This window comes from Pituophis catenifer, unplaced genomic scaffold (assembly GCF_029215685.1).
Source record: "Pituophis catenifer annectens isolate HBS135680 unplaced genomic scaffold, rPitCat1.0.hap2 SCAF_1, whole genome shotgun sequence".
NCBI classification, from domain to species: domain Eukaryota; kingdom Metazoa; phylum Chordata; class Lepidosauria; order Squamata; family Colubridae; genus Pituophis; species Pituophis catenifer.
In genome coordinates this window covers 197452759-197480677 of record NW_027256881.1, presented here as the reverse complement: position 1 = coordinate 197480677, position 27919 = coordinate 197452759, and the positions used below count along the sequence as shown (strand labels likewise).

The window sequence follows — 27919 nt, the reverse complement described above, 5'->3', positions numbered from 1 at the left end:
TAGGAACGTTCCCGTCTCAGCTCGAAGTTCCCCGTCGGCCTCCTTTTGCGGTAGGCTCGCAGAGGGCCCAGAGCGTTCTGTTGCTATGGCAACCCGGTGGCCGCCCGAGCCCGCTCGAAGCTCTCGGGCATTATGCAGGGAGCAACTCCGGAGTTGACCGTCTTGCCTCGCGGGCAGCCGAGTCACACCATGAATAGGTGTGAGATAGGTGCTCTAGGATACTTTTCCCAGCAAGGTCGAGGAACACGTGTGAATGAGGAGACCCTAATCCTCCTTCCCTTCTTTTCTCATCCAGGTTAAATGTTCTTGTGGGGCAAGGAATGCCTAGGCCAGGGGCTTCTAAGGTAGGAAACTCGATCTTTCTTTCTTTCTTTCTTTCTTTCTTTCTTTCTTTCTTTCTTTCTTTCTTTCTTTCTTTCTTTCTTTCTTTCTTTCTTTCTCTCTCTCTCTCTCTCTCTCTCTCTCTCTCTCTGTCTGTCTCTCTTTCTTTCTTTCTTCCTTCCTTTCTTTCTTTCGCATCTTTGATCATACTTGACCTTTCAAGTTATGGCCCGCCACAAAAGCTCTGGACATCCACAAGGCCATACAGTCATACACTCTGAAAAGAGTGCAGGTATGTCTAAATTTTACAAAACATTCAGAATCCCACAGGTACAGTCTCTCTGTAGCTAAGCCATACTGGGGAAGCCTTCATCTGTCTTCAGATAATTTTCTCTCTGTCCTACAGTAACCCCAAAGAAACAATAGGCTCAAATTATGAAACAAATCCACAAGTTGGTGTCCTAGACAAAACTGGTTTATACCAATAAACCTGGTTTATTAATAGGGTGAGTTTAAGTGGGATGGTGTTTGAGGAGCTGCATTCTCCATAGGGAAGATTAGGAACCGTATTTTATAGTGTCTAAAATTTACAGGTGGAGCTGTGAATAAAATCAATTAAAAAGTGAGGATGATAGAAGAAGCAATAGTATCAAAGCCATGTGTGTTTTAGTATGTGATACTGAGAAATAGGAATTAATTACAATGTTTATCTTTTTATCCCTGTATACTATTTACAATCAATATGTTGGAAATATTAAAGTTTTAATTGCTTTTCGGTGTATTTTAGAGATTTTCGGTTAAGGTAAAATCACAGATACAAAGCAGCGCTTCTGCCCCATCAAGGCAACAATACCAAGCATTGAGGCACTGATTTTTTAAAAATAATCTATATCATTTTATGGTAAAATCTTATTCTTTCCCAGTACATGCAAGAATTGCCTGGGGGGAAGGGGCACATGAGTATTGTCAAGCATTGGAGAGATCTACAAAGCACTCAGATTGGTTTATTCTGATTTGAACTCAAGCCAGACCTGCTAAATGCAGTTTACTGGATTAAATGAATTTCAGATCATGAATACAGTGATTTGCAGAAGTTCTGGTGTTCTGCAGAGATAGCAACAGTTGCACATATGATACATAATTATACACAAAATTATATTTATGTAAATCTGATTATCTAGTCCCAAGAGATGAAGGTTACGACTAGTCTATGGATAATTGATATAACAATTATATAGAGAAGGTCATACAATAACTATTAATGGGAATGTTTTGACTTTGAATGCAAGGTTGGAGGGTGACTTGCTGAAGATATCCCCGACACATTGAAGTATTGTGATAGTAGGTTGATCCTAGAATGATCTTTTTTTACCCTTTAATTTTGGAGATTCTGTATTCATTAAAATGGTTTTTTTGCTGCTTCTATTTCTATATTAGTTTAGTTGACACATTTTGTGTCATAATAATTAAAGCTAGATTAAAGCTGCATAATTTATGTTTATAAACTACAAATCACAATGCTGTGTCCAAAAATAAGTTAAAGCAAATTGAGTTACTTCCTTACATTTTAGTTACCTGGTTTAGTAAGCTTTTCACAACATTTGCAAAAGCAATGATTGTTTAGGGATTTTCTATTGGCCTATTTAAAGTTTACAGAGCACAATAATCCAATGTCAATCCCAGTCTTCCCATTTGATTACATGACATTAGTCTCATGCCAGTTTAGATTATAAACAATAATGCACCATCAGTTTACTATACTTGGTTCATTTGAATTAAATTACTGAAAATGTAGCCTCTACATGTGCTTTGTGGATTATGAAATTTGAAAAGACAACATATGTTCCATGGTCATACAGTGTAAAAGAAGGTAGATAGAAGAGAGACTTTACATGCTTGCAAAGAGTTGTTGTTTTTTTGCAAACATTGAACTTATTACAATATGCTTTTTTAAAAATATGTACCATATGTATATATTTAATGCCAGAGTTTATAATGATTATTGTGAATAGGAATATTAAGTAATATTTTGAATGTGTGTAAGATTACGTAGTTTTACATATATGTATTTTATTTATTAACATTTAAAGTATAAAAGTATATTTAATAAATATATTCAGTATTAATGGAACAATATTAACATCAAGAAGAAGAAGAAAGTTGTAGTAGAATGAGATCATGGTAGTAAAATGGTAGTAGATGATGGTAGTAGGAAGAAATGGTAGTAGTAATGGAGAAGGACTCTATAATATTGTCAAGAGATTGTAGCAACAATCCACTGGTACAGACCAGGTTTCCTAAACTATACACATATGAAACTTGTTTTCAGAAATGACTTAGAAATATTTGAATTTTTATTTTACACTCATTCAGGTTTCTGGAATGATGGAAGTGATCGCTCCTGAAGGTATTTATTTAAAACATTATATTTTGTATTGTAACATTTTCTTGGATGTCTTTACATTTTAGATTTTATATCAAAAATATAAATGCTCTTTAAATTCAATCCCATTCTGAAGAATATGTGCCTTGAACTAAGTCATTCTTAGTTCTGAGTTAGCTTGCATAAAATTGTAGTATAAGAAAAATTATTGACAGATGTGCAACCTTGTTAACCTGTAAATTATAAAGTTGACATTTTTGTCTCTCTACAGTAGTGCTGTTCAGAGCAAACATGTGCAAAGCAAATGTCTAATTCTCTTCCTCCTCCTTCTCTTAGACATGAGCCTCACATCCTGTGTTGTGGCTTAAATCACAGAGAGCTCCTAAATTTCTCCATCTAAAAATGGAATATAGCCAATATTTTATATACAGTTTCCCAACGTTTATGTATCAGCATGATGTTAAATGGTTCATAATAGAAATTGTGAGACAGAATTATACTTTCTGGGTTTCTAAAGTAGATGCTGATTTGAATCTATTGCTTAAAATCCCCCAGGCGAGAAATTAAGAAAAGATTTGAGATTAGGATATTGGGTATATGCAAGTTGCCTCATACAGTACTGTGTATCAATCCCACATTTCAGAAAAGATGGAATGACTTTTTGACTACTGCATAGCAGATGTTTATTTCCAAAAAATGAAAGACAACCATAATTACTTGCTTGTTTCTTCTTTCTAGCACTGTGTCTCAAACTTTCTGCACTCATGGATCATTAAACAAACATTTCTCACCGACATCATATATTGTTACTTGTGTGCTTCAATATATCAGTTGTCAGCCATGACTTTTGTGAACCAGTTGACTGGTATTGAATGCAGGGAAGGTGGCGCTGAGGCAGGACTTGGCTTGAATCCAGCTATCTGACCTTCAGTGAATATGGGGAAGTGGGAGGACAGAGGGCAGCAGACTCTAGCCAGCTGATTAGCAGGAAAGTTAGGGAGCAGGGCTGTTGTAGAGGAAGGCTTTAGTCTGACAACTAAACCAGCAATGAATGCAGTCAGGCAGAGATTTAAGGCACTGAATGGGTGTAGTCCAGTGATGGCTAAGCTTTTTGCCATCGCGTGCCAGGATCGGGGCTGGGGAGGGGGTTGCACGCCCTCTCTCCCCCCCACTCCTGGAACGTGATGGCCTTGTGGGCCTGGTAGGCCCGTTTTTCCTCTCCCCAGGCACAAGAACATTTCTAGGAGCTTGGGGGAGACAAAAACAGCCTCCCCCCCCCCGAAGCCCTCCGGAGGCAGAAAACGGCCTATTTCCCTACTTCCGGTGGGCCCAGAAGACCCAAAATCAGCTGGCTGGCGTGCATATGTGTGCCGGAGCTGAGCTCACGTGTCCACCGATATAGCTACACGTGCCACCTGTGGCACGCGTGCCATAGGTTCGCCATCACGGGTGTAGTCTGATGGGGCACAAACCCAGTGGCTGGTAGAAGTGTAAACATACTCTGGCCAATGAACATTGAGAGGCTGTGACAGAGTATCTGGTGAGCCCCCATCTGCCAAATTGTGGTCCATAGGCAACAGTTTAGAAATTACTATATTGGAAGCTTTAGGACAGGGGTGTCAAACTCGCGATGTCATGGCGGTGTCACATGATATATCGGGACTTTTTCCCCCTTTGATAAACAGGGCATGGGTGCAGTCAGCACGTGACACATCTGGCCTGCAGGCTGCAAGTTTGACAGCCCTGCTTTAGGAGATTCCTGGTACAATTAAATAGAATTTCCATACACAATAAAACATAATGAGCATGCTTGGATATGCCATTGTACTATTTAAGACTATAATTTGTTACAAATATGACTCAAGCATCAACCCCATTCCCGCCCCCCCCTTTTTTCTGGAATTTTTATTGTCATGTTGTTGTCATGAAGAGATACTGAACACTCAAAACCTTACATACTGCAAGAAAGGTTTTGCCTCAATATGGATTGCTTTTCCTAATGGCATGCCTGATTTTTTATTCTTTTTACAAAGTGATACAATTCTCTTTAAGGTGAGAGTTTTTCTTCACCGTATCCAAGAGATGCCAGGCATTGGATTTGAGATCTTCTTTCTGCATATAGAGCAGGTTGTGCTCCATGAGGGCAGCTGCACAAAAGTCAAGATGGTGACAGTAATAGTGTGATTGAGGACTTTTTTGATCCCATAAGTCCCTGCATTAGGAAATTGAGAAGATTTTTTTTCTAATTAAAATGATGGTATTGGTGATAACTGTAATTTCTGAATATCTGTTGCTTTCAGTACAAGCGAGAAACTATTACCTTGTTTGATAAAAGCCCATTTTGCTAACTTTTTGTACAAAAAAAATAACAAGAGGGTCATATATCAAAATATTATATATTCTCAACCTTTAACAGCAAAGTGTATATGTGTATGTGTGTGTATTTCGGCTTAAATATTTACGTATATTAATATACATTTAAATTGATAAAGTATACAATATGATTTTATAAATAGACTATTTCATATTTTCACTTACTCCTCAACATTAGTAAAAGATACTGAGTATGATTCTTTGTCAGATATGTTTATTTTTATTTGTAATTTTTCTTTAAATTTTATCAGTATAGCTAAGACTTTATCTGAGCTGCAAAAATCCAAATAACCTTTAGATTGATGCAGAAAAAAAGAAAATTCTAATTGTTTGTTGCTATCTTGTGGTCATCCTAATTTTTATATTCCTGATCTGATAGCCCTAGCATACCTATCTGGTTCCCAAATATTTAAAGTCATTACCCTTATTTTGAATGAATCAATTCATCCAATTAGATTTATTACATGATTACTATTTTTTCAAGTTTTATTTTATATATAACTTGAAAACGTCTTTTATTGTATTTATTGACCTTCTTTATACACTAAAGCAAGTGAAGTTTGAAGGCATTGATTGAATATACATGATATTTTTCTGTTTTTTTTTAAAGATGGGTTTATCTTAGAAACTTGTTTGCCTTTGTCAAGGTAAGGAAGAAATAAATTTTTGCTCTGGGGAAGTTTAAGCATTCTGAGAATGGAAGATCTTTTGGTCTTCTCAGGTTTCTCTTCCTGATAAAATAGTAACAATTTTTAATAATTAATCCCTATTTGGAATTAAATTTGACCAAATAAATGGAGCTTAAAAGAAAAAAATAGCTGTAGACTAAGAACCTAACTGTACATTGCACACAGATGGTGCAACAGCCTCTTCTCACTTCCTTCCACAAAATTCTTCAAAGGGAAATGCAACTTTGGTAAAGAAACCGGAGGAAGTGCTTCATCACCTCCCACTTTCTATTTTCATCTATTATGCTGTCCCAAAGCTGTTTTTCTTAAAAATGAAGGAAGCAGAAAGTATCTGTTTTAGGTATGGGAAAAGTTTACAGTTAGAACAATGGCTTATGAGGCCAATCCAAATATTGTAAACAGTGTGCAAGTTTCTGAATTCTGGAAGTTTCTTCTCATCCTGGGGAAAGGAGGAGCTTGTTGAAATTAATTACTGGTAATTTTATGGACACTCTTAAAATTGGAAATGAGGCTAGTACAGTACCACACATTCAAATTTAAGTGAGTAGACACTATAATAAATTTAAAATGCATATAAAATTATCAATTTGGTGCATAGAATGATGTGTAATTTTAGAATGTATATATTCTGGGAGTTACTATAATCTCTCTCCATTCGTATGGGAAAAATAGGTCCTGTGGTATTTAAGAGAGGAAGCTGAGGAATAGGGTTTTTTTACATTAACTGAGCTAAATATGATATAAATATAATGGGGAATGCCGTATGTAAATATTGGGATAATAGCCAGCAGGGGGAGATAATGATTGAATGCTACAACCTAGGTATTGCAAAGAAGAGGCTGCTGTTTGGCTCCCTATTTTTTTCAGACTGGAGTCCAACTAAGGGAATCAATGTGATTGGAAAGGTGGGCCTTCCAAATTAAATGTTAAAATGCTAAGTCAATTACTGGCGAACATTGTTTTCTAGGAGTTCATCCTGAGGAAAGTACTGCTTTGGCATTACAAAGATCTGGCCAAATGAAAAAGAGGGAATTAATTTCTCCCAGGATTGCCTGCCAGACTGCTTTGGATGTAGCGGGAAGAAGGGAGGGAGGGACAGACAGACAGACAGACAGACAGACAGACAGAAGAAGGTGGTAGGTCCATAGTCTATAGGAGTTCTGTTTTCTGACCAGAAACTCTGTCTAACTCTCGTCCATTTTGATTGATAAAATCTTTCAAGATAAGAATGTACCAATAAAGGAGAATATTTGTAGCTGAAATGAGGGGTCTTTGGTGCTCTCTGAGCTTGCTTGTTCCAGACATTTCATTACCCCAACTAGGTAACATCATCAGTGCTAGTAAAGAGTGCTGTTTGCTGTCAGTTTATATTCTGGTTTCTTGCCTGTCTGCATTGGTGGGGATGGTTTGGGCCCCCACCCACACTAGTTGGGTAATGAAATGTCTGCAAGAAAACAAGCAAGCTCAGAGAGCACCAAGGGCCCCTCAAGATGAGATTGTCCCAGACAGTTAGGGAAGATTTGTAGTGCTTTCCTGAAAGTAGGATGTGTTCCTGCCTGTTTAAAAGAAGCTGTGATAATAACTTTAAAAAAAAAAAAAAAAAAAAAAAGCCCTCCCTTGGCCCAGGAGATATCTGTAATATAGACCAGTCTCAAGTATTACATTTCTGAGTAAGGTTGAATGAAAGTGTTTTTTATTGAAAAAGTTTCTTTTCAGTACCAGATGGTTTTAATTATTGAAATGTCTGAATATTAGTAGCTTGGATTGGTAGTTATGTTGTTGGTTTGAGCTCCGAGCTTGGCAATTTGGCTGCAAACATTTCGTCCCCATTCAAGGAGACATCTTCGATAGGCTTTGGATTGTGCTTGTCTGTGGAGCACTGGTCTTTAAATACCTTTCTGAGTCCTGATCTGATTTCAGGTTGTGATTGGCTAGCTGTAGTTGCTGAGTCATAATCCTTGGTTTTAAATACCTTTAAGTATATAGTCCTTGGTTTTAAGATTTTAATTATATTGATTAGACAAGACAACCTGAGTTTCAGCTGACATATGATATTTGGTCATCTGTCAGCTGAAACATTTGGTCTTGATGAATGATAGTTTATTGGATATTTTGGTAGTCTAACCATTGTATTTCTCTGGATGATCTGGTGGGCTTGGAACTAGCCCTAGGAACAGTTCTTTGCAGAATGATGTGTTTGCAGTGATTATGGTCCTATTCCTTGGACATGTCCAGAAGATAATTCTGGGAGACTACTATGCAATACTTGGGCTACTGACTCATCCCACCCCCCCCCCCCGTAGGATTCTATTGGTTCCCCAACTCTTTAAAATGTACGTAAAACCACAAGGAAACTTATTTGGAACTTTAGAAAGGGGGTCATCAGTATGCTGATAACACCCAGGTCCACTGATTCCTCCTAACTAATTCCAAAGAAGCAATCAGTACAGTAATGCCTAATTTAAATAATGGCCAGATAAGGGAGAATCTCTTATGAATCTCTGCTGTTGCAAGATTCAGAGGTGGTGACTGTAGCAAGGAATGTATTTGCATAATTGTAGCCAGTATGACATCCATTCCTTTCTGATTTTTTCATGCTTAGGGTTTCTTCCCTTGACTACATCCTGGATTGCCTACTATAGCATATTTTATGTGGAGCTACTCTTGAAAAATGTCTTTTGCAAGTGATGCAAAATACTGTGACTAGGTCCAAGATTAAGGGGTCACAACAGAATGGTATTGAACTATCTGTATTAGCTTCTACAAGCCTAGTGTGCAAATTTAAGTATTGGTTTGACTTTTAAAGCCATAATCAGGTTAGGGACTTTTACCTGGAATGAATTAACTGAATCCGGAACAAACAAGGAAGAAAGTTTGAAGTGTTCCCATCGGTGACTTGGTGGGAATGGGGATGACAATTAAAATGTGAGAGATTCTTTTGGCAACCAGCAATACTATTATGCAGATTAACTGAGTTAAACTAGGCTTTGTTTCTGAAGTTGGGCTATAAGGGCAAGATGCAGCTGCTGCTTCTGCTATTGTTGCCGTATTACCCCTTCCTGCTATAGAGCAACATCCATGCCTAATATGTTTGACCCCATTGCTGGGTTGGTGATGGAGACCCACAGACCTGTGGTGCTAAGTGGCTTCAACTTGCATTAGGAGTAAAATCAGGAAGTTGGAAATTCATTAAAGGTCAGACATTGGAACTGCTTTCCATAAATAGATGGAATGGAGAGATGCAGTGTGACACAATAATCTTAAAATAGAAGTTTCATGGAAAGACAAAAGGGATGTGCTGAGATGATGGTTAGGTGAAAACAGGAAAGCCACCAAATAGTTTTGGGCTGGGGACCTGTAATCATTTTACTAACTAAACTGTACCTAGTAGTTTTCAGAGGGAAGATTAAACCAGAGAGCATTCCTATTCTTGCAGGAGCAGTCTAATACCTTACTAGATTGCTAGGCTGATTACTAATGTATACTCTGTCACAGCAGTGATTGAAAGATAAGTAGTAGGTAGATATTTTCTGGTGCTTATATACTGTGTTATGGTTTCTTTGTGTGTCAAGAATATTGTAAGGACTTCTGTATCCCCTTGTATAAGGATTGCTGGCAATGTTTCTTCTGAATGATGTAGCAGCTGCACTGAAGATCACTAAAACATCTTCCATTTGTATATTATTATATTGTGCCTTTGAGTCAGTCCTAACTCCTGGTTATTACCTGGACAAGTCGCTACAATTTTCTCCATCTGAGAGAGAGTGATGGGCACCTACATGGCTTTGTGTCTAGAGTGGGACTAGAACTCACAGTCTCCTGATTTCTACCCTGTTGCCTTAACTATTACCCCAGATTGGATTTGTAAATATACACCAAGCTTGGAATATTTTTTGGCACGCTATGTTCTATGAACTTAATCTTTGTGATTTATAAACTGTGGTTTATAGCAAGGTGAATTGTATAAACTCTGCCAGTTATGATTTTTTTTAAAAATCCTTAAGAAAGCTATATTGTAGCACGATGTGTGAACCACTTCAAGATTTAGTCGTCCCCAGAAAACTAGAGAGCAGTTTATTTCAAAGCATTATTTGCATTTCACTATGCCATGCTGCATATACTCATTGCATAAATTATTTTATCTTATACTAGGAATAGTAGTTTGGGAAGGACAGACGCGATGAAGGTAAAAATATTTACCTGGATTTTACTATAAGTTTATCTTTGAAAGGAACGTGTATGTTGGCATTTATTAGTTTTAATGAAAACATCAGTTTTAATCCATTGAATATATATAACTATAATCAAGAATCACATTCTGTACCGTGTTATCATATTTTTTGGGAAGTTATTCTAGTAAGAGCACTCATGGTGAAGAATCTAAAGACCGAGTAAAATAGCAATTCTTACTTTGTATTGCAGGAACAAAAGAATAAACATAATGGAAGATTGCATGTGTTTGGTCCAGAAGGTAAATAGTACATGATATCATAACTAGAACCCATTGGGCCATGTCCCCACTAACATTTTAAGGATAATGCGCCATTTTCCCCTCCTGGCCTCTGGACATATCCACATCAAGTCTCTAGCTCTTGAATGAATCTGGTTTAAGGCATTGTTCAGTATATTGGATTAGTCGTCTTCTGCTTAATCCTATTATTGCTTCAAGGTGTGAAAGGCTATAATACTTTGTCACAGTCATCATTGTGGTAAGATCAACTGACTTGTTATCAGTGTGAGCAGAAAGATTGTTAAAAGCACACCTCCTCCCTCCCCTCAGAACACTAGTCAGCCATTTCTGTCCAGGTGGTGTTTGCTCTCTCCATAAGCACTTTGTTCTTAAGTTCTTTTTTCTACCTATCACCTCCCCCAACCTCTCTTACTATTGATACCAACTACTGTCCAGACTTGAAAGGAAAACTCAGCTATTTTATTCAGGAAAAAAGAAAAGGATGTTTGTGCTGTTTTGCTTTAAAGATTTGAAAACATGTTTTTACCTTTAAAAGTAACACTCATATTTTTCCTCATTACAATGTTTGGAAAATGAGAGATGTTGACCTGGGTTTTTGTAATTTTTTTTTGTGCAGGTTTCCCTATATTTGTCAGTTTCAATTAGTTTTTCACTTCTTCCATGAAGTAAAAAGGGAGATTGCTCAGAAATTAATCTGTTTTAATTATCCTGCTGTATATGGTCCAGTTAACTGCACTATGTTGACATATCTGCTTTTCCAGAGCTATTTCTGTCCTGTAGATTTCTTTTATTTCACATTCAGAAAAATTTGGGAGATGCCCAAATGGAGGCTGGAGAGAGGCAAATCAACCAACCTAGAGAAGCCCAGATAGAATCCTGAAATCAATTTTCCAATAGTACTGCATAACCCTGACAGGTGGATACAATTCCTGTTTGTTGAAAATGGAAGATGTCGGAACTAGAGAGAAAATCAACTGAATTGCTTAGCATGAGTGTCCTGCTGACCTGTCAGGGCAACACCATTGATCACAGGCTTGGAGCAGAAACAATAGAGGCAGGATGTGTGGTAACTCTTTCTAGCTGAGTTCTTTCTTGTTCCACAACTATAGACAGAATCTTGCCAAATTGAAGCACTTTACTATCTGTATTTATTGTACATTTTTGAGAAACTATTAGGGAAGGGCTGTCTGCACCCTCTTTGTCTCACAGATTATATCTGGACTGACCTGCCTCTTATTCCTCTGGAACACACTCCTTCCTCCTGTGATCCAGCCTACTACATTCCATCATAGGAATCACTATCTTGAATTGTGTCTGAAAGCCAACTGGCAACCAGCACGTTTCTCAAAGGAGCAGGGTGACTTAGGTTTCCAGGATACACCCATCATTGCCTAGGCCAGCACATTCTATACCAACTGTAGCTTCCAAATGTTTCTCAAGGGCAGCCCACATACAGCATATTACAAAAATCCAACCAGGAGGTGAATAGACCTTGACTGAACAAGGCCTTCAGATCCAGAAATGGCTGCTTCCTGGCCATAGCTGCCACTTCCTTATTGAACAGAAATTGTGACTCTAGGACAGGGGTGTCAAGCTCAATTTCACTGAGGGCTGCATCAGGGTTGTGTTTGACCTCAAAGGGGTGGGCAGAGTGGACGTGGCCAGAGTGGGGTGGCCAGCTTGACCTCACTCGTGTCGGGGGCACCTGTGGTGGCCCAAGTGCTCTGCCAGCGAAAAAGGGCCCCCGAGCTCCATTTTTGGCTGCAGTGGCTTCTGCAATCCTCTGGCAGGGAAAACGGAGCTTGGGAAGGCTGCCTGAGGCCCTCCCAAGCTCCGTTTTTGCTGGCAGAGGCACCACGGGGCCTTTGCTGTTTTCAGGGTGGCCCCGTGGGCCAGATCTAAGCACCCCGTGGGCCAGATCTGGCCCCCGGGCCTTGAGTTTGACACCCCTGGTCTAGGAGGATGGCAAAATTGCAAGCCAATTCTGAATGGGACAGCACAGTCCTTTTCAGAGTCAAGATGGTATTTCTCTAGCGTCACTAGATCCATAAACCTAAGATCACTCTGTCTTGGAGGGATTTAGTCTGAATCTGTTCCTCCCCATCCAGACCCTTATAGCCTCCAAGCACTGGTCAGCACTGTTGCTTGTTTGGCCTAGGTCCAAGATTATTTTGATGATACTGAACCCTATGACAATAGATGATTTCCCCCAAATGTTAAAGGGATCTTAAAGAGAGATTTTAAAAGAGAAATAGGAAGAGGAGAGAACCATGAAGGATTCCATATTTAGATGTCTGAGTAGAATCGTCCTTTCTCCTCTCTGCTTGACTGGACCTGCCCCTTCAGGACGGAAGAGAGACCTTGCAAATCGGTCCTTCCCTCCTCACTGCCTTGGAAGTGGTCCAAGAAGATACCATGAGTGATAATACCAAAAGCTGTTGCAAAATGAAGGAATAGGATTGCATTTTTTGAACAGTTTTTCCATAAGTCATCCAAAACTGACCAGTTGAGTTTTTCAGCTGTGTTTTGGCTTTGATTGCAATGGTTTCAAATAAGCTGTTTCCTTTAATTGCTGGAGTTGCCTGGCCACCACTCTCAATGCAACATTTCCTAGCAAGGAACAGTTGGCAGCAAATCTAAAGTGATCCAAAATAGTCAGGTCAAATGGAAGTTCTTGAATAGGAGACCCATGACAGCTGTTTTTAGAGGCCACAGAAAACCCCCTCACTCAAAGAATTTAAGGAAAGTCTAGCAAATATATGTTACATTTATTGTGGGCATTGTTATCATTCTGTGCTTTCCATTTTAAGAGAAAAATTATGATTAATAAATTGACCCTACATCAAACAAACTATGGTTTTCTGTTTCTATTTATAGAGGAAGTAGTTATTGAACCAATTCAAACAGTCCCACGGTAAGGAGTCACATTATGTGGCTGGTATATTTCTTATAGTTTAACATCATACCTTATTAATATATAGATTGGTAACAATGTCATAATTTTGTATATGTTTGTGTATAGTTTAGAAATAAATCTCACTCTTTCAAGTAAATACAAATAGGATTGAAATCACAATTGGAAGAACGAATACTGATTCACAGTCGGTGTATAGTATATAGATAAAACATAGGCTGGAATTGCCAGCAGGATTCCTGTGAATCCCAGTGTGATTACAGACACTGCCCTCATTGCCTGCCAAGCTGCCATCCCCTTCTACTTTTTAAATATTTAAATTGTTTTAGTTTTAAACAAAAAGGAAGCAGGCAGGGTACAAAGCAAAGTACTCGTAGACTAATCTGCATTGACAAGAATACAGACGGATCCCAAAGAAGTTCTTAGGCAATAAAAAGCCCTTTAGATCTAGCTTTATAGATTATGACCACTCTGCTGAGAAGAAGAAGAAAAATGTTAAGGCTAAACTGGGGGTTAGGGGTGTCTAATGGGACTTGGTGATTGGACAAAGACCCCCATGGCAGCCATTTTTTTTGCTACATATGATACATTTGCAAAATTTCAAAGCCACCTTTTGGCTCAAAAACTTTGGGAGCACTTAATTCGTTTAATACAGATTTGTCGAAAGCATGTATCTGTGCTGATTCCAAATATTCGTAGAAAATATATTTGGTTCCAGTGACTTTTCTAACTTTTCACATCAATCTTGGGTCCAATGCAGGTGTGCTGTAAATGTAAATAAAGTGTAAAAATGAGGAATGGGCTTTTCAATTGCATTTAGTTTATTCTTAATAAAGTAAAGAAACCAAGCTCCATTTGGTTCTCACCACTCCCACCAAAACTTTATCACCACTCCCACCATAACATCCAACTGGGTATGATTTTTATGAAAATATTCATAAACTGATTCTTATTCCATTAATTTCCCAAAGTGCTATCTTATCTGCATTTCACCTGTGTACAACGCTTGTTATCATTATGCCAAGGTTATGATCCCGGAACAGTTAAACCTTCTAGAGTTTGTTTTGCTTTGCTTTGATTCTCTCACAGTATCCTTAGAGCCTGTGCTAAAATTTTCTTTTACCTTGTTATTTATAAGGGCAAAATTAAGCATTCAGTAAATAATTCACAATTTTTCTCATTTTCCATTCCCATGATTGTGGCTAAGACACTGAAGTTCAGTTTTCTTGTGGTGACATATTTGAGTTCTTGTGGCCTATCTTTCCCAGTATCTTTTCATTTTTTTTCTTCTTCTAAAAACTTACAATAGCAGAAATACATGCTAGGCTGCCAGAGGTAACTGAAGAGTGGCATAACACAGTTGAACTTGCTGGAGTCAGGCAAGGGCCAGCATCACCCACTCTTTCCGTCCTGTAACAGTAACAAAGTTGGAAGGGACCTTGGAGGTCATCTAGTCCAACCCCCTGCTCATGCAGAAGACCTGTACTAGGGATTCGCAATGCCGAACTGCCGACCTTTCTTATCAACAAGCTCAGTGTCTTAGCCACTGAGCCACCTAGTCAGGCTAGGTGACTTTTTATCTACAAGGAATAAAAGGCTCTTCTTGAAGAAGATTGCCTGAGAACTTCCTTTCGCTTGCCAAGATGGGTTCCTTGCGATATTTATATAAGCCAGCAGCTTCCGCAGAAGTGGTACAAAGGAGGGCAGAATGAGCAAAACATCCATGCACCATCTCAGTGCAAGCCCTGTTTTTCTACATGCATTGGGATGTCACCTGTGCATATGTAAAGGGTGGAGCTTGCAGTGCAGTACCGGTTTTTGTCAATTTGGTGAAACTACGAGATCCTGTGGGTGCCCGTGCAGTAAACGGTCGATTATGCTATTGCAGTCACGGCCTGTTTGTAGAGTTACAGCAGTGCTTCCAAACCTGGATAAATTAACTTAATAACCGCAATGATTCATTTAACAATGGTGGCAAGAAAAATGGTAAAATTGGGCGAAATTCACAACAACTTTCTCACTTAGCAACAGAAATCTTGGGCTCAATTGTGGTCATAAATCAAGGACTACCTGTAATGCATTCTTGTTTAATTTGAGTAGGTTGATCTGTGGGATAACTTCCTGTCCCATCCTAGCTTTCTGATGCTAGTGTGATTTTTTTCCCCTGCCTTTAAAAAGTACAATTTCCCGTTAAGGATAATTAACAGCATCTATAGCAGCATATTTGCTATGCAGTCTATATGTTTTGTTCAGAAGAAATAAGTCCCATTTGACCTCAGGCAAATATATTACAGGGTGGTAATCTTGATAATTAAACATGTAAAATTTGGTCACTGAGCATTTCCTCTGCATGAGACATACACAAGAGTGTGTGTGCTAATATGGGGCTCTGTACTGCTTGTATTGGAAATAATATGTTTTAGTAGGCTCTACATCACACCGGTGTATCCATTAGAGCTAACAGCTATAATCATTCAGTTCCTTGAACCTATAAAATATAATTCATTATATGGAATTTTTTTTAACTCCACTGAATTAAATTTAAAAATCATAATTTTCAGGTATTGATATGAAAAGAATATAAAAATAGAATGCTATGTGTATGTCTGAGTATATGTTTCATAAAAGAAACACAAAAGTTTTTAAATAGATCAAAATAAGATTGAATATTTTTTAATTTCACACACACACATATATAATATGTATTCAGTGTATTTCTGACTTTCTAATGCCAAAGGTGCTTGAACTTATAATAAGATAAAATAAAATTTTATAATTGAAGTGTTAAAAACAATCAAAATCACATCAATAAAATTAACACTCTAAAAGTAGATATACTCTCAGTTAATTTCATTTCAGTAAAACGGAAATGTTATAATTAAAAAGTTTCTCTGAGTATGAACAGCTTTACCGTCTGAGAAAGGGTATTAAAATGAGAATTTGCATGGACTCCTTTGATGGGAGTTTCAGAGTCTGAGAACTACCTTAGATAATCCCAGAAAGGTTATCTGTATAGTACTGGATTATTTCCAACTTCAATATGTACTAAACTATCCATAAACTATATTGAATAAATGATGTAAACATTGTAAAAACTTATTACAGTGAAAACTTACAGCTAAAAAATATTGAACAATAACTAAGTTGTACTACAGAATTATTTTAGAAAGATTATATTTAAAATTAGGGAACTATTATACAATTAACACGATATTAATGTATTTACTCATGTTGGAATACCAGGGCTATAAAATAGGACATTTAACAGTATTCGAGAAAAAAGGTGGGGTAGCAAACCATTTCAGTACTGTTTCCAAGAAAACTCTGTAGATATGTTTATGTAGTTACCCAGAGTTGACTCAATAATGTTTTATTAGTCACTCTCTTAAATTATTTAAATTTAAGAGACGAATAACTGAAGTATCAAAACAATATATTTATTCTCTGTAGAGATATATTATACAGTTGGTTATTATTTTGGAAAATTTATGAATTACTCCATAGTTCACCAATTATTTTATGTCCGTCTTCTGTTTGTCTTATCATTGTGCCAAAATCAACCTTTTACCCTAAGCTTGAAAAGATGCAATACAAGAAAGCAAAAATAAAAAGTTACAGCAGCTGTTTAAAATTATATTTTAGTAGAATCATTACTCCGTCACTGATATTTAAAACTTTTTGCAATAATATATTTTTTAAATTTTTAACCAAGGTAGCATGGGATGTGGAAATGAACCTACAAGCAGACCTTACACTCCGTCAAAGCAGATCTTGTTATGTACAGCTAAATCATTAGAAAAGTAAGTCTCACTTCAGTTGAGTTGTTAATTAATTCTATTATAAGAACAAATTGCTGACATCAAGCTTTTTTAACAGTTAACTGTTGTTCAGCTACCCAACTTTGTAGATCTCAACAAGTTTTTATAGCCTGCTCTTGAAACATTGTAGAATAGGATTTTTTTTTTAATCTTATACATGTGAGGGAAGTGCTGCCTCATGAATGTCTATTGCCATTGTGACATCTAGCAGTGTAGAACAAAATAATCATGTGAAAAGACCTCTGTAATTGTATTGGTCTTTATGCCAATTGGTGTGAGGATAGAGGTACCACCCCACAATGATGCTGCAATAATAGTTTGAGATTATACATCCACAGACAGGGAAATGCAGCATTAACTCTGAATAGCTTTTTTGTTCTACAAAATTAAGTGACACCACATGTGCATTTTTTTAAAAATGTGCATGTTATATGTAAAATGCAATTAATGTTATTTCTAATTTGGCCCTAAACATTAAGTAATTCTGATCTAACCATGTAGAAAGAGTTTTTTTAAAAAAAGAAATGTTGTGACTTATTTAGTATTTATTCTATTGGCTAAATTTGTTTTTGTAAAAAAAAAAATTATGCTTTTTTATTGTTTGGGGAAAAAATGCAATGCTAAGACGGAATGCTTTAGCGGCCAGAATTGTGAAAAAGAAAAATCCAAAGATGAATGTAAGACCACATGACTGCCTTGAAAATGCAGGTGAGATTTATGTCTGCATTTGTGCTTTATAGATAATATGGATGGCTGTCTGTTCTTGGGATGGAGAGTAGAAGCCAGAATTCAGCTATGCATTTCCAACATAAGTAGCCTTATTTCCTCTATGTATTGTTCTGGCCATGTCAGTTTATCAAGTTTTTTAATTTGGTATTTTCAGTACAGACAAATGATGGTTCTGGACATGCATGATTTTGCATGCGTGCAGTCTCTTTACCTTCATAAAGTATCCATTTGAGCAACAAATACACAAAATGACTATCAAATTTGATTGGAGATTCTTATAAATAGTATTTGGTATTACGGTGGCTGTTCTTCCCACACTGTCTGAAGGCTGGGGGGCCTCTGGATGGGGGACAGCAGGCTTCAGCTGAACCCTGGTAAGACAGAGGGGTTATGGGTGTGTGGAGCCTTGGGATCAGCTTGTCTCTGCCATCTGCTGATGTGTCTGGCACTTCCTCTGGACACTGGCTCGCCCACCCACTTGGATGAGCTCGTCTCCACTGCTACTCCTGGTGCCCTCTCTGGTCCCTGTCTCACCCATTTGCCTGCTGGATTCTCTCTCTCTCTCTCTCTCTCTCTCTCTCTCTCTCTCTCTCTCTCTCTCTCTCTCTCTTTCTCTCTCTCTCTCTCTTTCTCTCTCCCCCCACCTTGCTGTTTCTCATCTTCACTCTTTGTCCTCCTTCCTTTTGGGTGATTCCCTCTCCCTGGTGGTCATCCTGGGATGCCCCTTCCTGCCACTGGCTGGGTGCCACCCCTCAGGCGTCCACATCTGATCACCAGCCAAGCGCCACTGCCCCAGGACACCTGCAGTCCCCTACCTCCCAGCTGATCAGCTGTGCATCACGGATGACACCAATCTTATCTCTGCCCTGGACATCTACAGACACCCGGTGCCCAGCTGATCAGCTGTGCACTGCTGCCGCTGTGGATCTTGAATCCAGCCAGCTGTTGTCCAGCTGATCAGCTGCAGTGAACACTGCTGCTGGCCAGGGCTCTGGCATAGCTCCGGTGAACATCGCTGCTCCAGCCCACCCCTTCTACACCCCTCTATTACTTCTTATTTAATTAAATAAATGCAGATAGCTAAAAGCAATCTTTGCTTCTAGTTTCTTTCTTATTTTAAAAATATAAACAAAAGGAATCTTAATGTACATTGCAGGATGGTATACCTAAGTCTTTCACCCTTTCACCATGGTAAAAACATACCTGGCAATCATTTCCTCCATATTTCCCACGCTGTAGCTTTCATCTTGTTTCCAGTTCATGGATGAGATAGACTTAGGTCATCCTTGGCTATATCAGAGTTAGTGTAGTGAATGACTTTGATGGCCGTGGCAACAGCCATTATGCTTTTGCCATTAGCTTGGAAGTATTGTGACTACTGAGGGTGCTTGGAAGTATTGTGACAACAGAGGGGGCCAACAGAGCAGGGCTTTTCAGCTGTTTCATTTTGATGTGAATGCTCCCCCTTCCCTCTGCTTTGCCTCTGTTACCATCTTTCTCCTGTTTTCTCCCCAAAGAGCTGGAGGTAGCAAGCTGCAGGATTGTGCAGTTGAGCTACACTGCTCAGCTGGTTCTAAAATTGTTTTAATTCTATGGGTTACTGATTTAGCACAAGGCTGAATTAGCTAAACAGCCACATGATGTAAGTGAGATAGCCTAACTCTGAAAAGACAGGACAAACCTCCACTGGGAATAGGGAAGGAATTGCCTTTTCTATGATGACATCTGTCTCTTGGGTGTTGTGTCACTGAGATAGTGACACAAGTTAGAAAGTAAAAAAGGTCTGCATGGTGAAATGAATAGACTTGTGGAATATTTTGCATGAAAATGGAGTGGAAGGTTGTTTCCTGAACACAGTAGAATCTGTATATGATGGAAGTGGGAATAGATGAAATACCTACCAAGTAGTTTAACATTGTGTAGGGAATTGGCTAGAAAGTGTGATGTCCTTTGGGTGGTTAACGCAGTTATGGGTAAGAAAAATTCATGCTAATGGTAAAGGTGTCTTAGTTGGGGACATGAATGGGTCCTTTTTCATGCAGATGAAGTCACGTAATTGAGAACCCAAATGATTTTCCAACAAATGTTAGATGGATTATAATGAATGATGCCAAGAAGACTATAGATTTCAAATTAATTACCAAAGACCAAGGTAGTTGTGTTCTTCTTAATTTCCTCTTTTACCACTTCACATGTTGAAGGAGATACAAAGTTCTGATTCTTGCAATTTCTGGTTGCCTCAACCATTATTATTTGATGCTGTCATAATGTGCCTTTGATGTTTCTTTCCATCTTCTTCTGGCCTTGTGTTCTTTCACCTTCTCTTTTTGTATATTTGTATGGTATAGAATCCCAAGACAACATAAGGTAGTTGTGTTTGACAGATAAAACAGAGTGAATTACTGCAAATTACACATACGTGAAGAGCAATTAGTTCTATTTGATTTGTTTTACCATGTTAAAATGTTTAGATAGGAAATAGACGTCTGTATTTTTAAACATGCAAACGGTGATAGAAGAGCAATGGGTGAGTTGAAAGAATTAATGTTTGTTGAAAGAAGCAAAAATGGCTCCTGCCTACCTTTTTAAATAGAAGTGAATGTTAGGTATGTCAGTGAGAAGTATACACAATACGAGAACGTGTTACTTAACTATGAATGGTAAAACAAGAACAAGTGGATGCTAAAAGTATTATACTAAATGGTTTGTGTTAAAGTAGATTTTTATGCATTTCTTTTTCTTCTTATCTGTCACCTTAAATTTCTTTTGCTTTTTACTACTATTTTTCTGAAATTTTCATAGCATAGCTTATTCCAAAAGGCAATGAAGTGGTGGGTTTGTAGTGTAGGCTGCCAATTAATCAAGTTTAAATTTTCAGTCCGTAAAAAGTGTTCAATGACTCAACTAGCAAGCCTTTATAATTTCTTTTACCAGGAAAGGGTAATTGGCATAGACTTCTTGCCCCAATTTTATAACTGCCTACTTAGCATCTGTGAAGGATATGTCCTCACCGCTGCCATCCTATTGGTAGCCCACTACTAATTTAAGCTGCATCTGAATCAGTGGGATCCAGCAGGAAAGTGTGATTTATCATTAGAAGAAGGGATAGAATTTCCCGTGTGAACTTCTTTTGTGTGCAAAGAAGGGCAGCAAAACTCTTCTTGGCTTAGTTTAAGAGCTTAGATAAAAAGACTATTGTGGAAGCAACCATTTTTGGTGTCTCATACTTTCTTTCATCTGAGGGAAGAAACTACATCAACCAATCCATGAGTGAGCTAACAAAAGAAGCCACTGTCTTGTACATCATTACATCATTTTAGTCTTAAGTATTAACAATTCATAGAAAAATTGTCAAATATTGCATAGTTTTCTAAAGTAACTCTGACTTCTGAAGTTAATTTGCTCCATGTTCATAGAGCTTCCCAGTTCTTCCTGTTACCTTGCTATGAGCTAAACTCATATCATGGTTGCACGTGATGTCAGTCAGCCTCACTAAATGAAGGGTAGGTTGATATAAATGTTAAGATCAGGAAAACTATACTGTGAGGATTGATAATTGTAATGTAAGTGCAGTGTCCAATGGAATATAAAAATTCCAGTAAGTGAATTTCATGATCACGTTTAAGGGAAAGTCCTCCTGCATCTGAGGCAAGTTCAGTTTAATTCCAGTTTCCTCAGTGATAAGCCAACTGCTCCAGGGAAACCTACAAATAGGATACTAGTAATCTCTCCACAGTGATGCTGTCCACATATTGTTATTCTATATGGTATCCTGTCTTTGAAGGAGATTCCCTCAGTAGACCTACTTTTATGAATTCATCTGATTCTCATTTTAGAGCTAAGCCCTTAGCCAGCATCAGATTCTGAGGCACAGAATTCTTTAAATTGAAAGTTTTTTAAGTTGTCTGTATTGGCAATCATGCTCATTGGGGAAATTTGTTCTGTTGTTGGGGGAGATAATTTTTTTTTTTTATTGCAAAAGTTTTACAATTATTTTACAATAATTTTTATCTCCTCCAACCATATTAATTTTTTTGAGATATCTTTTTCTAAGATAATAGCTTAATTGCATCAGTCTTGTCTCACTTGAAATATGCTTTCAACATTTTAGTTACTTGGCTGTCTTAATTTTCTTTTAAAGAGAACTGTTACTGACTACAATTGGATGTCTATTGACTACACATCAATTGGTTGTGAAAAACTATTAATCCAAACCTATGTATGAAATCCATGGTTGTTATTAGAGAGGACAGGATAATTCTCATGCTTCCACCTCTTAGAAGGTAGAACAAATACAGAAGAATATGCTATTTATTGATATCTGTGATATCTGACTGTATGTATTTTATTGGATCAATAATCCAGTGCTAGCCATTCATTTTATTGCACAGGTGGTTAAAATCATTTGACTTACATATATATAAATATTATAAAAGAGGGCAACTTAATGACAAATATCAAAAATATGGACCAATCACATTGTGATTTTGTTTGTGTTAACATTTGTAAAGGGTTTCTATAGAATTCCAAAGGCCTTTCTTAATCCTTTTCATGGAAGTTTGAATTTTGTTTAGATGAAAAAATGAAAAATTCCAAGATTGATGAAAAGACTGTGAACAATGAAGTCTGTACTGAACCACAAAAGGACAGTGTGGACAAAAAAAAGGATGATGAAAAGCCACCAGATAGTTCAGATGACGAAAACAACACTCGTCAAACAGACAATGAAACTCAAAAGAGAATTGCACCACTACAATTGATGGGAGAGGTACAAGAATATACTAAACTGAAGCAGCACTGAAACAGAATTAGCTTTTCACGCAAAGGAAGTAAACATATTTCTCAATACAGTTGCTATTTCTTAAAATAGGGTTTATTTTCCTACATATAAATAAAAATCCCATTGTTACAAAGATTGTAAAAAATAGTAAGAATCTACCTTATATAAAAAAAAACATAGCCATGAATACAGTTATGAGACATATGGGCGAAATAGTTTTATTTTGCATGGAAAACAAAACAATATTTTTCATCTCAACAATGTTAGTATGAGCTGCCTGCAATAAAAATGTAACATGTCCACTCTAATGCAGATATGGGGTGTGATAACATTCTGATTGCTATCTTCTACCCTAAAGGCTGTGTCCTCACTTTGCTTTTAGCTCTTTCAGAGAATACAAGGGCTACAACATATATGGACATTGTAAGTTTAAATACTTCTGACTCCAGAAGTTGTATGCAATAGCACAATATCTTCAATCTTTCGGTATCACTTTAGTTTATGAATTATGTCATTTTGTTCATCCAAAGTTCTTTAAAATTATAATTACATTAAGAATGAAGAGCATAAAATAATGCATCGACTGACTATATATTACTACTGTTGATTAGTAACAACGATAGTATAGTCTATGGATGCAATATTTTATTTGTGGTTTTATTTATTTAAGATATGCTCATGGCTTCCACTGCTTCAGTTCCAAGAACAGCCATAAATAAAATTGAAAACAAACTTGAAGTCAATTAAAAGCAATAAAACTTATTACATTCTCAGATAAGCTTAGAATTTTTTTTTTCAATTTGTATATTTTAAAATATCTTTCCTAGTTTCTGAAAGCAATAATGGAACGGAAATACAATCTTGCAAAGAAGCTTTGTCAGATGAGTAAGTACACCATTGTGTCAGTAGTGTATTGTTGTTTATAGTGTTCATCATTTTTATTTTTTCCATTTTTTTTTACTCCTATGCTTACCACCCAGAGTGGCAATTGTGAGATTAAGTACCATATTTTTTTAAAAAAATCCTTTTTACCCCATTGAGTGGCATATATGTCTTCCTCAATCTCAGGTCCTCAACCAGTGACATGGGAGTTTGAGAACTCTGTGCAGCATCTTAGCTGTTCCCAGCACTGAACTGTTCTGGCCAGGGAGCTCTGATGTCATTCATGGGATCTGTCGGAGCTGCTCTCCCATTTTAGGAATCACAGACCCAAATGCTCCTACGACCATTGGGGCACTTTGGCCTTTAATTTCCACATTCTCTCTAGTTCCTTCTTCAAGCTCTGATACTTCTCCAGCTTCTCATATTTATGCCTGATGTTAGCGTCACTTGGCACTACTACATCTATCATCCCCACTATCTTCTGGTCTTGTCTACTACCATAATATACCAAAATATATTTTGGTATATTACCAAAATAATATATTATTTTAAATTTTAAATAAAAATTACCCAGAGCCTTGGTAGTACAGTGGTCTAAAGCACCCTGTTATTAAGATCAGCTGCCTGCAATTACTGCAGGTTCGAATCTCGCCAGGCTCAAGGTTGACTCAGCCTTCCATCCTTTCTAAGGTAGGTAAATTGAGGACCCAGTTGTGGGGGCAATAAGCTGACTTTGTATAAATATACAAAAGGATGAAGACTATTGCTTAGCGTATTGTAATCCGCCCTGAGTCTCCGGAGAAGGGCGGCATATAAATCAAATTAAAAAAAAAAAAATTAAAAAATAGTTTGATTGGCCAACACCTACCTGTATGCCTGGATCTAGAAGTCCTACAGGATCTTAGCGATAGCCTTTGGTAAAATCTCTCATCTGGACTTGGGAGGATCTAGCCCATAGACAATGCCAGCTACTTGGTTGTGCTATTCAGGGTGTGCTGTTCCTACATGCATGTCACACTCTTTCACTATGTTTTGGACTCTGTCAGACTTTTTTTTTTTTTTTGCATAATCTGTACTTGAGATCCTGTCTAATGTGGTAGACCCCTGCTTCTTTGGTTTGGGGCTTAGTCCCTGGTCTTCTGCTGCTATGATCAGTGCCTCATATTGTCTTTTAGTCCAGTTCTTTCCAGCCACTAGTAAAATTTCCCAGTGTCAGCTACCTCAAATGTCTGTCAATGGTAGAACTCATGCAGGATCATGTCTTGCCTTGGTATTTCCTCTGCTTGATCTTCCTCTCATGTCTGTTGCTGCCTCAGGCATTCTTTCAGCAGCTCATCTTTGGGTCCCATTTTACTAATTTCTGGTTTCATCCAGAAAAGTGGCTTTGGTACTCACCAGATTTCACCCACCCTCTTTCCAGGTGGTGTACAGCTGGACCTGAGGTGGAAACCTTGGTACATCGTGGAGAACTTTCTTTACAACTGTTGAGCCACATTTCTCCAATCCAAATTACACCCCAAAGTCCTCATTATAGATCTGTGTAAGGCATTATACATATAGACACACACATACACACACACGTAGATCATTTTTCCATATTTTTTTTCCTTAACGTAACTCAGATTTGAGGATTCTTTAAAGCTCCAATCTTGAGAAATATAATTTCATAAAACAGATTCCATAAGAATCAGGAGTTATTATATGTGTGCTTACTATACTCAAGTATATAAATACAAAGTATTATATTATACTCATCAGAAACATATAGCTGTATAAAGTCTATATGTATCTGTAGAAAAGGAGCAACTTCTGGTTTTTGTTTTGTATTTTTAATTTTTTATAAAGTGAAGCATAAGAAACAAACAATAGAATAAAATATCAGTGATAGTAATTAGGGAAATTACATCCGTTACAGTTATTAAAATAAACAGAGAAAAGAAGGAAAAAAGAAAATTGTAAGGTATCAATAGAAAATCCAATATTTGAGTATTACTGAATCTTGGCCATATATTTTTCATTAATATCTTGAATCCATGTCTTAAAATTAAAATCCAGTATTTAAATATTACTAAACCTTGGCCATATAGAAGCATGGTGTGCAACTTTTTATAATATAAATATTTCAGAAATTGAAATATCTCATTAATGCATTAATTTTTCATTCATTAATATATGAATCCATGCCTTAAAATTAAGTGTATACCTTTTTTTTTCCATTTACATAAAAACATATGATTGGGAGCTGGCCGGATGGGGCGACTATATGAATATTTTAAATAAATGAATTTCCACATAAAATAATCCTTATTGCCAGGTACCAAGCTCTTATAAAGAGGTAGAGTTATTTGTAAAAGGCTATATAATCAATACATAGACTTCTTTAATTACTGTATTTTTCCTAAGTCTACATTAACACATACAGGAACTTGAAACCAAAATGGAGTCATGACTGGAAATGACCAAATTGGGTGAATCAAAGAGCCCTTAAATTTCTTACAATGGCAGCCAGACCTCTCCTGGGGTGGAGGAGGGAGGTTGTCAAAAAAAAAGGCAAGATAGTAGGCACAATTGAAAATTATTATCTCCTTTCTTGAATGGCATAATCTTGGTCTCAGTCTTCATAGCCTAATGCTGCTATTCAGATTTTAAATAGGAATGTAAAATTAATCTACATATTTCATGGATCAACACTATACACAAACAACAACTTTCCTGTTTGCTCTTTAAAAAATAAGCTGGCTTGCTGGTGGGGCTAGCTATCATTTTTGGTTTCTCTTGGTTTGTCATTTTTCCAGACGGGATCATTTTTTCTAGTTTTTACTAAACTTTTCAATTCTTTAAAAAAATATCAAGAAAATGTGTGTATATCATTTCACACACAGTTTTCTTACGATTTTGGCAAATAGTGTTCTGTAATACAAATGCATTTAATATTAATTTTGTTATTTTATTTCTCTTCACACTTTAAATTGGAGATCATATTCAAAATTCAAGAATGTGCACGTTTTGAAAAAATAATAACTGCATTTTGATTTGCACATTGCTTCAGGAAATGTAATTTAAGTTCCCATCATATTATAAGGTATATTGCCCAAAGGGAACTTGAATAAATGTGTGTGAGTGAATGTGTGTGCGCGTACACCCACACACCTGTTTTCAGCAGGTAAATCACCTAAATAGGGTGCATAGTGAATATTTTTGCACTCATGAAATAGAGGTTGATGGTTTGGATTAGGGTTGGGAAGAAGTATGTATTTAAATTTTCTTTCATCCCAGAAATATTAATTCCTTCTCTCTTGTCAAACTCCAGTTCTGATATATGAACCAAGCAACCCTGAAGCTAAGCAGTTTCTTCCACTTATTGAGAAAAAACTGCTTCTGGGTGAGTATGATCATTGGAAATACTACAAATTATTTAACAAGCATTGATGAAGTTAATATTTTAAAGGACTGCACTCAGTTACTTGTTATGGAGGAGTATAAATATTTGTAAAATAATGTGAACTATGAAGAAAGCAGATGAATAATAAATCAAATTTCTGAAACAATTATTACTAATTAAAAGCAGGTTTGTTTTTTTCTTATAACGCTACTATTGTTCTTGCTACAGTGAGCGTTTAATGTTACCCATGCAAAGAGTACGTTTATGCCTAGAATTACAATCAATGTAATTTATGTCAAAGTAAGTGCACATTCGGTTGAAGAATTAATTCCAAAATAAATGATAATGGATTGTATTTGAATGTGCCTAACTGGTGATGGAATAGCACCCACCAGAGGAACAAATCCCTTCCCTCCCACATCTTAGGCATTTTCCAAATCTGCTTTAGAGCATATGAAATTTATGAAGCAGATGTGGAATTATAATTTAGATCAACCCAATATACATCTTTTCAGCATGTAATTCAAGCTGTTGGTTGTTCACATCTCCAATTTGTTTATTACGTTTTTTGATGCCAAATTCTAATTTTTGAAAGGAAATAAGTAGAAAGTTTTGTTTCCATTGGATGTTCTCTTTAAGACCTAGTCATCTTCTGGGAAGCAGGAGGAAAATTCAGATGGATTATGAGGCCAGCAAATGAACAGGCCACATACATACTGAACATTTAGAAGAATGGCTGCTTTTAAGCTTGTGTCTTTTACATTTCTATGTTAGAAAGTCATTGTGCTGACGAAGATGAGGAAACTGATGAAGAGGGCAGTGATGAGACTGAAGAAGAGACCAACAGTTCAGAAAGCAGTGAGACTGAAAGTGAACCAAGTTCTGAAGATTCTCAAGATTCCTAGAAATTTGGAAGCACCATCAATGAGTGGTTTTTTTTATTTTTTTCTGCAAAATACATTAAAATCAATAGTCTATTATTTATAGACAATACAATTATTTATTTATTGTGCAATACAAACGTGTGGCTTTGCATAGCTTCTTACATGGTGTATAATTTGTAAGATAAATGTAGTTGTTTCCAGAAACCTAATATTTAGGGTTGACTGCCTCAGCTACTACTGTGTCAGTCTTTACTCAAAGCGTTAAAGGCAGGACTTACATGTATCCTCTGATT

The 27919-nt window shown here is 37.0% G+C and overlaps 1 protein-coding gene across 1 annotated transcript; it reads left to right on the top strand.

The window, feature by feature from the left end:
• Window positions 1–131: 131 nt before the first annotated feature.
• Window positions 132–27647, top strand: ERICH2 (glutamate rich 2). The gene is made up of 13 exons (XM_070956909.1): window positions 132–197; window positions 296–344; window positions 2695–2728; window positions 5688–5724; window positions 9919–9952; window positions 10189–10237; window positions 13115–13151; window positions 16868–16951; window positions 17595–17677; window positions 22273–22466; window positions 23306–23363; window positions 26671–26742; window positions 27517–27647. Exons 1-13 carry the CDS (start codon window positions 133–135, stop codon window positions 27645–27647), a joined length of 927 nt encoding a protein of 308 aa, XP_070813010.1. The 5' UTR covers window position 132.
• Window positions 27648–27919: the final 272 nt, after the last annotated feature.

What these genes read in the sequence shown, in the direction of transcription:
- ERICH2 (XM_070956909.1), top strand. Translation starts at nt 133, where the DNA reads ATGCAGGGAGCAACTCCGGAGTTGACCGTCTTGCCTCGCGGGCAGCCG. An exon ending in CCGAGTCACACCATGAATAG is followed by an intron (nt 198 to 295) that starts GTGTGAGATAGG and finishes TTTCTCATCCAG; the next exon opens with GTTAAATGTTCTTGTGGGGC. An exon ending in GCATGTGTTTGGTCCAGAAG is followed by an intron (nt 10,238 to 13,114) that starts GTAAATAGTACA and finishes TTCTATTTATAG; the next exon opens with AGGAAGTAGTTATTGAACCA.